The sequence below is a fragment of the Felis catus genome, chromosome D2 (genome assembly GCF_018350175.1).
Source record: "Felis catus isolate Fca126 chromosome D2, F.catus_Fca126_mat1.0, whole genome shotgun sequence".
NCBI lineage: Eukaryota > Metazoa > Chordata > Mammalia > Carnivora > Felidae > Felis > Felis catus.
The window spans coordinates 11336121-11349852 of record NC_058378.1 but is presented as its reverse complement, the minus strand read 5'-3'; the positions used below and the strand labels follow the sequence as shown (position 1 = coordinate 11349852).

At 37.8% G+C, this 13732-nt stretch overlaps 1 protein-coding gene across 9 annotated transcripts in view; it reads left to right on the top strand.

Annotated features, from left to right (window-relative positions):
• The window catches only part of RYR2 (ryanodine receptor 2), a 757942-nt gene that overhangs the window by 563281 nt on the left and 180929 nt on the right, over positions 1-13732 (top strand). For all 9 annotated transcript variants that reach the window (XM_023240368.2, XM_023240367.2, XM_023240360.2 and 6 more), the window contains 7 exons: positions 346-566; positions 1877-1967; positions 4648-4788; positions 6644-6807; positions 9002-9080; positions 10619-10708; positions 11493-11630. In XM_023240368.2, coding sequence (XP_023096136.2) covers positions 346-566; positions 1877-1967; positions 4648-4788; positions 6644-6807; positions 9002-9080; positions 10619-10708; positions 11493-11630 — 924 coding nt within the window. The remainder of the gene's footprint in view (positions 1-345; positions 567-1876; positions 1968-4647; positions 4789-6643; positions 6808-9001; positions 9081-10618; positions 10709-11492; positions 11631-13732) is intronic.

The window sequence follows — 13732 nt, the reverse complement described above, 5'->3', positions numbered from 1 at the left end:
AACACCTTGGATTGCAAGTAACTTGTTCTATGAGTGTTCTGCAAGATGGGCAAACATTTCTAATGAGTTTTAACTTGATCAGTGAGCGATGTCTTCTAATACGAGTCGCACATGACGCCAGACGTCACAGGATCCCAACTGAGCCAATGGGTCTTGAAATTTGGTTTGATATATGAGTGCTTTGGATTACAAGCATGTTTCCAGAATGAATTATGCTCACAAACCCAGGTTTCACTGTATTTGTCATTTTCTAGATAATGGAATTACATGTCAACATGTTCATCCCTTTGAGAGTTGTCTACTGCCAAACACAAATGACTTTCTACTCTCACGATTTCTTTTTAGGCTGCTTTGAGTGCCACAGACATGGCCCTGGCCCTCAATCGGTACCTTTGCACAGCCGTGTTGCCTTTATTAACAAGATGTGCCCCTCTTTTCGCGGGCACAGAACACCACGCTTCTCTCATTGACTCGTTACTGCACACTGTGTACAGACTTTCGAAGGGCTGCTCACTTACCAAAGCTCAGCGGGATTCCATAGAAGTTTGTTTGCTCTCTATTTGTGGGTAAGTGGGAAGCCAACTCCGAATCCAGTTTCTTCTCCTTTAAGGAAGAGCATTTACTGTATGGCCCTTGACAAATAGTTATGAATTTTGGAAACAATTTCTGTATCAAAAAATTAATTCACTTTAGGTAGTCCCCTGTACCCAAGGTCTGAGTCTTATCAGAGCACCCATGCTCCTCGTCAAGTTCTGGAGTGTCCCTCCAAGCCTCTCTAGGGTATCTGGCCATTGGATATAATGCTGGATCAATTTTACTATTCTGGATGTTGGTGGGTAGGGTGACTGTGTGAGGAGTCTCTGGCCGCCGTAGTGTAAGATTAATAGATTCTCCCCTTTTGACTATGTGTGATGATTTTAACTCCTTTTCCAGAAGAGAAAAGAAAAAAGAGACTTCTTAAATATATAAAAAATGATATAGTATAATATTAAAGCATTACTTATGTGTGGCAATCATGAAGGCTGACTTTATTTCCTCCAGCCTAGAAAACCACTTCCTGTAAATGGAAGTGTTCAAATGTCTTACTGTGAAAATCAGAGCATACCTTCTCCTGTTGGAGCTCTGACAGCTAACATGACAATTTCTCAAGCCCCCTAGCTGGGGTGATGGCTCCTTTCTGATTTCAAGAGCGGGTGAAAGCACGTGGCTCGGCAGTCCACTGATGAAGAAAAGTTTGCACTCACAGTAAAGTGTATGTATGGCTTAGCAGCCAGATGGGACTGAAGGAGGTGAAAAATTAGGAGGTTCTGTCTGTAGCCCCCCTGACCCTCAAATTCTGTAAAAATGAAATCAAAATACCTACCTCATAGAGTTTATCTAAATATTAAACAAGGTGAAACATTCAGGATGACCCCACATAGTAGACGTTCACTGTATGTTGATTTTTGTTCCCTTCCACCTCTGGCAAAATTTGTCTCAGCCTTTTTTTTTCTCCCTCCTGTTGGGATACTTCTTCTTCTTTTTGCTTCTAATTCAGTCACTGAAGACCATTCCCACCCAGTAGAGTGGAGAAAGAAGTATTTCTGGAGGAAGGGTCTCAGGAAGCATTAGGGTCTGCCACTGTGAATGGTGGGAAAGTGAAGGAGGAGAAAAGAGGGCCATCTCTAAGGAATGCTCTTCAGATCTAGGGAGTAGAGATGAGTTGGGATGTAACCTTTTATATAGTTGTGTAGCCTTTTGTTGATCTTTGGATTGGGGCACCTAATTAACCACCATCTGAAGAGAGGTTCTTGGCATATATAATTTAGTCTAATGAACTATTTACTTAGTTTAGACACATTTCCCTTCATTATTTAAATGAACTTTGTTCCACCAGCCAATTGAGACCTTCTATGATGCAGCACTTGCTCCGAAGATTAGTGTTTGATGTCCCATTATTAAATGAACATGCGAAGATGCCTCTTAAGGTAAGGATAGGAAATGTTTGTAGTTAGTTGATTACCGAGTCCTCTGACTTTGCTCCTCTTACAATACGTACAGCTCTTAGAAACGCCATGTTTGATTTTTGACGAGGAAATTTTCTTCCAGTTCTTGAAAAGGGACATATAAATTTGAGAAATGTGTATATCACAATAAAATAAGTAATAAAAGATCGTAGAATTTCCAAGATTGATTTCCTTTAGGTGAATGGAAATAGAAGTCACTGGGAAAAAAGACGGGCAACAAGGAAACGATGCACTAAAATATCGTTAAGTCTGGAAAACATGGTGGTAGATATGGCCTAAAATCTTAGCAACCTCAAGGGATAAAGAGCAGGCTTTTGAAACATTTTCTAAGTTGGTAATTTCATGACAGTTTCCAAGTGTAATTTAATAGAGTTCAAAGACAACTTCTGTATATAGTTAGAGTTTGTCACCAAGTATGGAAAAATCACTGACATTTTCTCTGCCCAGCTTCATTAGTCTGTTCATGAATGATCTAGTCTCATAGTGTCTTACTGACCTGGGAATGTTTTTCTGTCATCTAGTATCTCAGTCAAGACTTAGCATTAGAATATTCGATGTGTCCTAGTACGTCTAATAGCATGGTCTATGGGTGGAGGTCATAGTCACGTAATGGACTGTTTTATAGGGAACCACTCTGCACTGTCATCTGGTAAGCATCATTTTTCCTTGTGGCCACCCAGTAATAGTGGTGGAAAAAGAAGTTTGAGATATTAATACGTCTATTTTTTGAACTGCTGTTACTCTGACCATCCCTAGATATTTAGCAAATACAATCTTTCTCCATGAGAAATTGATTTTGGTTTAATAAATTTTTATGTTAATTAATTATGTAAAATAAATTGTATCCTTGACCCAAATCCCATTTTTACAGTTTTTATCATCTAGAGACCCTTTGCCATGCAAAATTTTCTTGATATAAATGAGCTGGAAGGTACTGAAAAAAGAGACAGTATTACTTTATGTGATAAACTCTTTTACCTTATAGATATTTCCAAGTTAATCCAAACACATTAGATCTCAATATTTCATCATTTGAGATTTCTAAATTATATGTGTGTGTATTTTGTAATTGAAGGGGAGACCATAATAGAAGTATCTCTGTAGTAAGAGATGTCATTTTTTGTTTGTTTTTTAAGTTTTTTTACTTTTAAAAAATATTTTTTAATGTTTATTTTTTTTTTGAGAGAGCACAAGCAGGGGAGGGGCAGAGAGAGAGGAAGACACAGAATCCAAAGTAGGCTCCAGGCTCCTAGCTGTCAGCCCAGAGTCCGATGCAGGGCTTGAACTCACAGGCCATGAGATCATGACCTGAACCAAAGTCGGACTCTTAACCGACTGAGCCACCCAGGCATCCCTTAAGTTTTTTTTTAGAAAGAGAGAGCACAGGGGCGCCTGGGTGGCGCAGTCGGTTAAGCGTCCAACTTCAGCCAGGTCACGATCTCGCGGTCCGTGAGTTTGAGCCCCGCGTCCGGCTCTGGGCTGATGGCTCAGAGCCTGGAGCCTGTTTCCGATTCTGTGTCTCCCTCTCTCTCTCTGCCCCTCCCCCATTCATGCTCTGTCTCTCTCTGTCCCAAAAATAAATAAACGTTGAAAAATAAAACTTTAAAAAAAAAAAAAAAAAAAAAAAGAGAGAGCACATGTGGGAGAGGGGCAGAGGGAGACACAGAGAATCTTAAGGACGCTCCATACCCAGCATTGAGCCCACTACAGGGCTCAATCCCATGACCCTAGGATCATGACCTGAGCCGAAATTAAGAGTTGGCTGCTCAACCAACTGAGCCACCCAGGTGCCCCAACATGTAGTTTGTTTTAATAACAATAATCCTTATCAATTTGTTTCCCTTCTTAGTTACAGAAAAGAGTCCAAAAACTTATTGTTGATTCATAAAGATCATTTCATTAATTCAGCAAGTAGTTGTGAATATTTGTTAGTTTATAGATCAAAAATGAACTATCCAAAGAGCTACCAAATAATTTGAAGATTCTATCCTTGTCTTTAAATTCAGTTTAGTCCTAAACAAACAAAATATGCATAGATGAAAATGTAAGAAGCAACATAGATACTCAGAAAGATAATACGCTGCATCCATAACCACCAGAGAAATAGATAAGGAGATTACTGAAATGGAGTAGTTTGAGATGTTCAAGCTTGAAGCAAAGCCTGAAGTGTGGTGATGAAGGATTGGCAAAAGGAAGCAAAAATATTGAGAGGTAGATTTCCCTTAGAATGTGCATTTCTGGTGCTGTATCCTAGAGATATTTACTTGTGCCTCTGGGTTACCCTGAGGTCAATCCTGTCACTAAGTGTAGATGTGCACATCCAGGGGATGGTGATTCATGAAACTGTGAGTAAATGATACCATCTAATATATAGGACTCAAGGATACATTAGTAACCAAACACTCTCATAAAGACTACTGTTCTAGATGGTTTGTTCGTAAACCTGGGTATTTGGTCCTCATTCTGTGATTAGTGTTAGATTTTAAAGAGGCATAGTATAGTATTCTCCAGAAGAATTCATAGGAGATTGAGCAGTTTTGACCTTACTACTTGGCCTTTGGGTCAAGTCACGTGGGTGGAAATGGGAAAAATCCAAATGGTACCTTTAAGTCATCACTTTTGTAATTGTTTCCTCACATAGTTGCTGACAAATCATTATGAAAGATGCTGGAAATATTACTGCCTGCCTGGAGGGTGGGGGAACTTCGGAGCTGCCTCAGAAGAAGAACTTCATTTATCAAGAAAGTTGTTTTGGGGCATTTTTGACGCCCTGTCTCAAAAGGTGATTCAATATTTTGTGGGCTTTGTGTGACAAAATAATTTAAAAGTTGTAAATATTCCTAGTAGAATATCATCTTTACTTATTAAGACTTGTGTAGTTTTTTTTTTCATTTTTCTAACATACAAATTTTGAGAATGTAATTGATATCGAGCTTTCATAATTATTAAGGTAGCATGGCCCTTGTGACCATAACACCATCAGAATTTAAAATGGCTAAGCATTTTAGGAAATTATGAACATGGTTGAGTTTTGGTGCATTTAAAAAAAAATGTTTATTTTTGAGAGAGAGAGAGAGGGAGAGAGAGAGAGAGAGAGAGCACACAAGCACGGGAGGGGCAGAGAGAGAGGGAGACAGAGGGTCCAAAGTGGGCTCTGTACTGAGACCCGAGAGCCTTATGCGGAACTCAGACTCACAGACCGTGAGATCATGACCTGAGCTGAAATCAAGAATTGGCCACTTAACCGACTGAGCCACCCAGGCGCTCCAAGTTTTGGCGCATTCGGACTTACCTGGACTCAAACCCTCCCTAGTCACCCTGATCTTAAAACCTGACAAAATCTTATCACATATAAAAATATGCAGCCTCATAAAATTATGATATTCCAGTGGCCTTCCTGACTTTTCCCACTTTGCTGCCATGGAGATTAAAGTCACTCCATTCAGTGTTGCTTTCTATATGTGACATTCCCTAACACCTGGCGTATTTATAACGGATAGTTCAGATATTTTCAGAAGGCTGGAAGGGGATAGTATTTCGGAGAAAAATCAGAACAGCATGCTTTGTATGCTTCTGCTAAAATTATTAATCGAAATCAGCTTGAATTCCCAGGTGGACATTATTAGACAACCAGAGCAGGATATCCAGAAGTTTGCTACATAATAGAGTCAAGTTCATCTGTGATTACAGTTGGAAGCTACATCTTGATGCTTTCTGTTACCAAATTACAAATGTTGAAGGTATTTTTAGAGGAATTTACAGCATTAATTTAAAATTGAACACTTGAAGTGAGATAATTTTTAAATAGTTATTATTTTCTTCCTTCTGAAACATCTATAAATACTGGGGTGCCTGGGTGACTCAGTCAGTTGAGCGTCCAACTTCAGCTCAGGTCATGATCTCACAGTTTGCGAGTTCGAGCCCCACATGGAGCTCTCTGCTGTCAGCGTAGAGCCCGCTTCAGATCCTCTGCACCCCCTCTCTCTGCACCTCCCCTGCTCACACTCTCTCTCTCAAAATAATAACAATAATAATAAACTTTAAAAAATTAAAAATTCATAAATACAAATTTAATTAGTTATGTGATTAATATACAAATACCTCTTCCCAGAAATTTTGACTCTGCATATTCCCTATAGAATTTCTTTCTCGGTTTAGAATTTTATTTTTCATACCTTTGTATATGATACAGATCGGTTAAAATTTCTTACTCTCTGGAATGTTCCTTTATTTTTCAAGTATGGCCTTTATAACATGGTATGGCGGTATTCTATAGTTATGCTATTCATCTACTGAATTTATGTTTCAGTTGTAAAGACATGTTATACATTTAGAATATCTGAGTATATTTCATTTCAAATATTGGAGAAAACCTCTCAGAGAAGCAGAGTTTTTATTCTTCTTAAGCAGCAACTCAGTAACTCTGACTTCAGCCCGTCTCATGTTTGATGGGATTCCAGGCTACATATACTTTCCATTTGCTAGAGAAAGAGTCTGCCAGGGAGTTACGTTAGCCTGGGGGTAATTCCGATCTTTTCTGACAGCGCTGTGCCAGCCACAGCGATCATTCTGACAACTTTTGCTCAACAGTAACCCAGGCTTTTGGTGTTTTGTTTTGGTCCTCCATTTCTTCCCAGAAATATGAACAAGAACTTTTCAAACTGGCACTGCCTTGCCTGAGTGCCGTTGCGGGAGCTTTGCCTCCAGACTACATGGAGTCAAATTATGTCAGTATGATGGAAAAACAGTCATCAATGGATTCTGAAGGGAACTTTAACCCACAACCTGTTGATACCTCAAAGTATGGACTCTTTCTATTGCAGCAGATTTTTATTGTAAATGATGTGTGAAGTCTGAAATTGAATAAGGTACTAATGTGAACTTTCTCTAATCCATGCCCCCTTTGAATTGGTATCCTTTTGGTAGGGGTCCCTTTACTTGACAGAATGAACAGTGGTGATAATAATGATCATACACATGTCAGAAGTAGATAACGATGTACCTTCTAGGCTACGTCACATAACCCGGATTCTGTGTGTGTGACCACATGATAGTATCTACGGTAATGAGAATCAAGAAAGGATATCAGCTATATTTGTAGCTGAAAATTTACCCCAAGTGTTTATTAATTGCAGCCAGCCTCTGTAGCGCATTTTTGACTGGGGGTGATCCCGGCAGGGCAGAGCTGTTCTGTCAGCTGCAGAGAGTCACTGCTACATGTCAGCAACGTCTAAGGGGTAGCACCTGGTGTGCAGCATCATAAAGCACAGCATGAGATTCCAGGAATATCAAATGAGAATATTTGTGGAAAATGTAGCATGCTGTTAGAATGCAACGTGACAGCCTTAACCACAGATCAAATGTTCCGTCACATAAAACTGCTTACCCGTACTTAGTTGCGTAAATTGTTTTTACAAATGGGATGTCTCAGTACTTCAGGTGTTTGGAGTCTCAGCATTTTTGTTGTTACTGTCTTTGAGTAGGACCATGGTTTCCCATTTGCGAGGAAAGCTGACTCTTCATGCCACATTATCTTATCGATTCCTTGGTGACTCCGCAAGATTATGGTGTTAGCAAGGCAGTCAGTGGTAGTTCTCATCCACGGCATCCGAATTTGCTTGGGAGTTCAACTTTCAGGCTTCTGGGTGGCCCCCCAGCTGGTTTAGCTTCCATAACAGATCAAAAATTCAACCCAAGTGGTATGCCATTAGTTTGATAATGCCTTAAATTTGCATGTTTGGTATTTGATGACAGTCCCGTGAGAAAAGACTCTACCCCCCAGTATTTGGCTTATGTGATTGATCCTTTGTTTCTCTTCCAATGTAAGTAAACCAAAATATCACATATTCAGTTCCTACATGGGTAAGTTTGTGGTTTGCTAACGTGATATAATCCACGATTTTAAAATAACATCAGAACGTGTGGTGGTCTTGGTGTTGATTAATTAGATCTAACTGATTAACAGCTGTCGGGCATATATATTCATTTACCTAGGCTTACCCCTTTGGGGCCTTCTTACCAGAGTAGGTTTACTTAGTGATATCAATCATTGCTACATCTTTGTGATTTTTATATATTGTTTCTTAAGTATTTCTGGGTCATATAGTTCAATTCCTGACTGATAACATTGTTGCACAAGAACAGTAAACCATCTCACTATGCTAGGTTTTATTTAGAAGTCAGTTATCAATGGTAATTGTGTTAATAAAGTTATATGCATGAGTGAATGGAATTATATATATATATTTGATTTTCCATTCATTGATCTATTTGATATTCCCAAGTCTCATAGTTGGACTTGGTCATCAGTTGCATGCACTTATCATCTGTCGAAGAGATCAAATATTAATTAAATATGAAAGGAATCGAGAATAAATGTTATCAAGATCACAGAGCATGAGTAGTTACTTTTCACTACAGTCCATATTAATAGTAGAATGTTATATGTAGACCATAAAATATAAAATCATTAACACATCTCTAGTTGTATGACATTAATTTAAAATTTTAGTACATTGAAAAAGTGTCACCGGTCAGATTTCAGGAGATCTTTTACCTACTTATAGTTGTTGCAGAAGAGACTTAAGTCAAAAAGGGAGAATAACTTAAAAGAATGAGTATGGAAGGGAAGTATGTCTTTAAGCCCATTAAATCTAACCATATCTTGATTCAGGTTTAAAAAAATTTTTTTCGTATGATTGATTATCCTCGTCTTTCAATATATTTTAATTATATTATATATAATTTTTAATATATACAACTTCTATGAAGACATAATAAGTTATTAATTAATACAAGATGAGCAGATAAGAACATTACCGGCTTGATTTATATATTATTCCTGCACTAGGGAAAAGCAATACTATGTTAAAATGATTTTTTAACAGTTATGCATCAAGTGGGATTTAAGCAATCATAAGCTGTGAGTAAATTACTGGTATGATTTCCCATAAATCCTGTAAAAATCAAGCTTTTTTTCTTTATTTTTCTCATAGCATTACAATTCCTGAGAAGTTGGAATACTTCATTAACAAATACGCTGAACATTCTCATGACAAATGGTCAATGGACAAGGTAAAAGCCAGAGTATCACATTCTCATTCAGTACTGAATGTACCCAGTGAGTGGCCACCACCCAAATATTTCTGACCATGACTATTTTCTACCTTAAAGTGAGAGCTGTATCTAGATTAAGCAAGAATATTTAATTACAATTTGCTAATACAGTATTTGGTTCCGCCATTAATATGTGTAATCCAATATGAATGAGAATATCTGTTTATCAAAAGCACAGTTTTAGGAATAAAAATTCTATTAGTGAAATAATAAATACAGTTTCTAAACACATATTGTTTGTGAGATAATCATCATCAGGGGCTTTAGGAAGAAAAGGTGACTGTGGGTCAGAAATCTTTTAAAGAAACTTTCACTTCAAGAGTAATTTTATATTAGAGAAATCTTGAAATTATTAATCGGAAATAGTGATTGTTTATACCTTCCAGTCTTCTGTAATAGGTCTTACTGCTAAGTAGATCTGCAGGTCGCTAAAAATAAACTGCATGGCAGGTTGACATATTTTATTTGGATTGTCAGAAAAATGCAAGCTGATGAGTTAAGTGACACATGTCCTACATATCATGAAATTCTCTAAAAGGAACCTTATGGCTGTGTAGTCACATTATATTGAGCCTGGTTAAACTTGAGAGATGTGAAATAGATTTGTCAGAGAAATTGAGCTGAGATGATGCAGGAATCTAAAATAAGCATGTACTGTTGGCGAAGTGAAAATCAAACATCAAAGGTTCCAAGGTGTTTGTGTTTATGGAGCAGCTCTGTATCATCCTGTTAGACTTTATATTAAATTTCAGTTCTTGCCTTCGCCAATCAGTCCCTTTCTCCTAAGAAACCCTCTTTTTGTTTTGATGAATGTGTGGTTCATTGTTCACTAATTTATTTACTAGGTGAGTCAGTCCGAGATAAGTGTCTGTTTTATGTAAAGACTCTATTAGGTACCGAGCTGGTGGTGATGGAGAGGAAATTTACAAGAAGGCTGTCCTGAGCTATTGCAGTCTAGTTACTCAGATTCCATGGGCAGATATGAAATGAGATAGGGAAACGGTGACACATACAGAACTGCAAGGGCAAAATCATGTGGAACGAACATGTTGAGAGTTAATTGAATACTGGAGTGGACCAAACAGTTAGCATTATTCAGAGAAGCTTCCCAATAAAAACAGCACACTCCAGTTTTCCTGTTTGAACGAGCATTTCGCATACACATCTCAGATGGAGGGTCCCGAGATGTCGCAGAATCAACATCATGGGGGCCGCGCACCCTGTAGTTTGCTTAGCGGGGGAGTGCTTACTGACATAACTATAGACCTGGATCTGTTCAGGGTGTGTTTAATCTTTGGATAGAAAGATTTGTTCTCGGTAATTATTCAAAATAATATTGGTTAGGATGGAAATCTTTATATTGACTTATGCTGGGTGGAATTCAAACCTTAGCCCATATCTTGATTTATTTTTATTTTACTAGTACACACTTCAACACATACATACCTACATTCTCAAAAATTAATTCATGTAAAATAATTTTGATTTTTTTTAAGTTGGCAAATGGATGGATTTATGGAGAAATATATTCAGACTCGTCTAAAGTTCAGCCGTTAATGAAGCCATATAAACTATTATCTGAAAAGGTGAGGTTTCTTTCTTTTTTGTTATACAGTTTCAATTTATTTTGAATTTTTTTCTTTATTATGTAATTTCTTATTAAAATGTTTTCTTTATTTACATATGCTTTTTAAAAAACCTTTATTTAAAGGTTGCAATTTTTAATTTTAATCTTTTGTCTTTTTTTCTCTATTCCTATTTCTATCAGCATTTAATAGGTTCTTCTCTACTTAATATTCTTCTGTTCCTTTTTGATATTTTTTCCTCCCCAATATTTTTAAGGTCTTTAGAAAATATTCTTACGTGCTAAGGAGTTTCTTGATGAGGGATAAAGAAGTAATATTTACAATGATTATTACTTATAATTTTTCACGTATTTTACTTCTTTGGGGGGGAAATCAATATCTTGACAAATGAAGTGAAAAGGACTTTTTTAGCTTGGTGCTTACGGAGGAAGAGTTTTTCTCATCTGTGTATTCAGATGGTAGAAAAGCCTGCACTCATGGTTCATATAATCTGGCACTGTTTCTCCTTTTTTAGTTTCTATCTAAAGTATCAGAAGCTGGGAAACTAAAGAAAACTAACCTCCAATGAAATAATAAGCTGAAATCCCTCTTTGTAGCATTAGCCAAATTAGATCTCAGCTCACCCTGTGCTTTTCAGAATTTTTACTTTCCTTTTTCATTTCTAAATAAATAATGCCAGTCTTCTTTTTTTTAAAGTGAAGTGAAGGTAGTCTATTTCAGATTTTTTATTTGGATTCCATGCACCTCCCTTTTTTTTTTTTTTTCTCTTCCTTTTTGTCTCTAGGAAAAAGAAATTTATCGCTGGCCAATCAAAGAATCTTTAAAAACCATGCTGGCGTGGGGTTGGAGGGTTGAGAGAACACGGGAGGGAGACAGCATGGCCCTCTACAACCGTTCTCGTCGTATTTCTCAGACAAGCCAGGTAAGAACACATCGGTGAATGCACAGCTTATGTTGTTTCACAATCATTTGAATCTTTTATTTAATTAGTGGGTTTTCCAAAACAAATAATTGGAAAATTACGAAGACTAACAGAATGTTTAGAAGAGGAAAAACCATGTTTCTTTTTAAGTGAATTAAGTCTTGGTTAAAACTGGAGTTTATCAGGTGATGCTTCTCCTGGTTAGTCTCTAAAGGAGTGCCCAGTGGTGAGGTCTTGACGTTTTACTGATGAAGCCTTATGTACAGTGAGATTGTCTGCAGAGTTCTCTTCTCCTTTCGAGAAAGAACCGAAGGTTGGTTTCTTAGGGAACAGTGGGATCGTCAGACAGTGATCCCGATCTAGAACCCACACGAATGGTCCACATAGTGAGCTTGACCACCTGTCCGCTTTTCAAAGGCAATATATGCAACCATACAAGCAGAGCAAGAATTCAGAGAGGGGCACCTGCGTGGCTCAGTCGGTTAAGCATCCTACTTCAGCTCTGGTCATGATCTCATGGTTCATGAGTTCAAGACCCGCATCAGGCTCCGTGCTGACCGTGCAGAACCTGCTATGGATTCTCTATCTCCCTCTCTCTCTGCACCTCCCCTGCTCACACCCTATCTCTCTCTCAAAAATAAATAAATAGACATAAAAAAAAAAAAAGAATTCAGAGAGCACCTTGCTAGTGGGTCACATCAAGGAAACCCAATCAACTTAGCAAGGTGCTGGCTGTGGGGCGTCAGTGCTCAAGATACGGCACAGCCTCAGCCTGAAGAACCTGGAGTTCAAGGTGAGGAGCAAATGCTTACTATTACCTGTGGCCCTTTCATCTCTCCTGGGAGCCAAACCTGTCATTTCCCTTTTCCAGACTGCTAGGGCTACTTTGTTCGGTTCGCACAAAATATCATATGTATTATTGCCGTTTTTTTTAAAGAAAATAAGGGCATTCATAGCATGCGTTTCCCATGCTTCATATTTGAGATAGATTGAGTTCTGATCTGGGCATGTTGTACATTAAATTCTCTTAAGTAAGTATCATGTGGGTGGAAGCCGTAAAAGCATATCTTACCTTTTTATCATGTACGCACACATTTCTGACTAGGTTACATTTTTTTTTAATCTGTTTCAGCACATACTGAGCACAAACCCTCCGGTAGATGATAGGAACATGAAGATGATAAGGGCCAAAGACTCACAATGTGGTGTCAGAGACAGGCAGGTTAGACCTACTTCAACATAGTACAGGAAGTTTTCGACTCGTGGTGTGTACCAGGTGGTGCAGAGTGCAGAGGGTGGAATTTTTCTTTTTTCCCCTCTAAATTGGACAGGAAATCAAAAAAAAATTACTATCTAATGGGGGTGATTTAAGCTGTGCCCAGAACAAGAAGGTAGATTCTCCCACTGCCCGTAACAGCAAGATTGTGTCCCCTGACTTAAAATTGTATGTGTTGTATTTATTCCCTGTCTTCCTTAGTCCTTGCTTATCTCGTAATATTGTTCTCTGGGGACTTTAAGCTCTCGATAGATTCTATCAACCGAGACTCATAGAACCATGTCTTAGGTCTTACTGGTTTTAGAGGGACATCGTACATGTGTGACATATGATGTGCGTTGTTATGTCTCCTATGTGATTTCAGTATGCCAGAGGCACAGTGCATAGATGAAGGACGAAATATCTGGAGGTAGACTGAGACTTTTTAGAAATGTACCATCAGGCATGTTACTTGATCTGTTTGAGTAAATGTTAACACCTCCATTTTTTTTTCTTTTTAGTAAATGATAACTCTTATTGTTACTGCTATTATTTAAATATTTTTAATGCCAGAGAGCATTTCATGGTAGATAAGAGTGTTTTTGCGTTTGTAGTGCTTTGACCTATTAGTAGTAAAGAAAGAATATTTCTCTCAGTATCAGAAATGGAGAGCAAATTCCAGTCGATGCCACCAATATATTTATAATCTTATCATTACTTTTATTCAAAGATTCTTTAAGCAGAAGGCAACATTACTTGAAATGTTAAAATATATTATTCCTTAATCACTAATCTTGTAGTTCTATCATCTTTTTCAGGTATCATCTTGCCAAGCTTTTTAATGTCT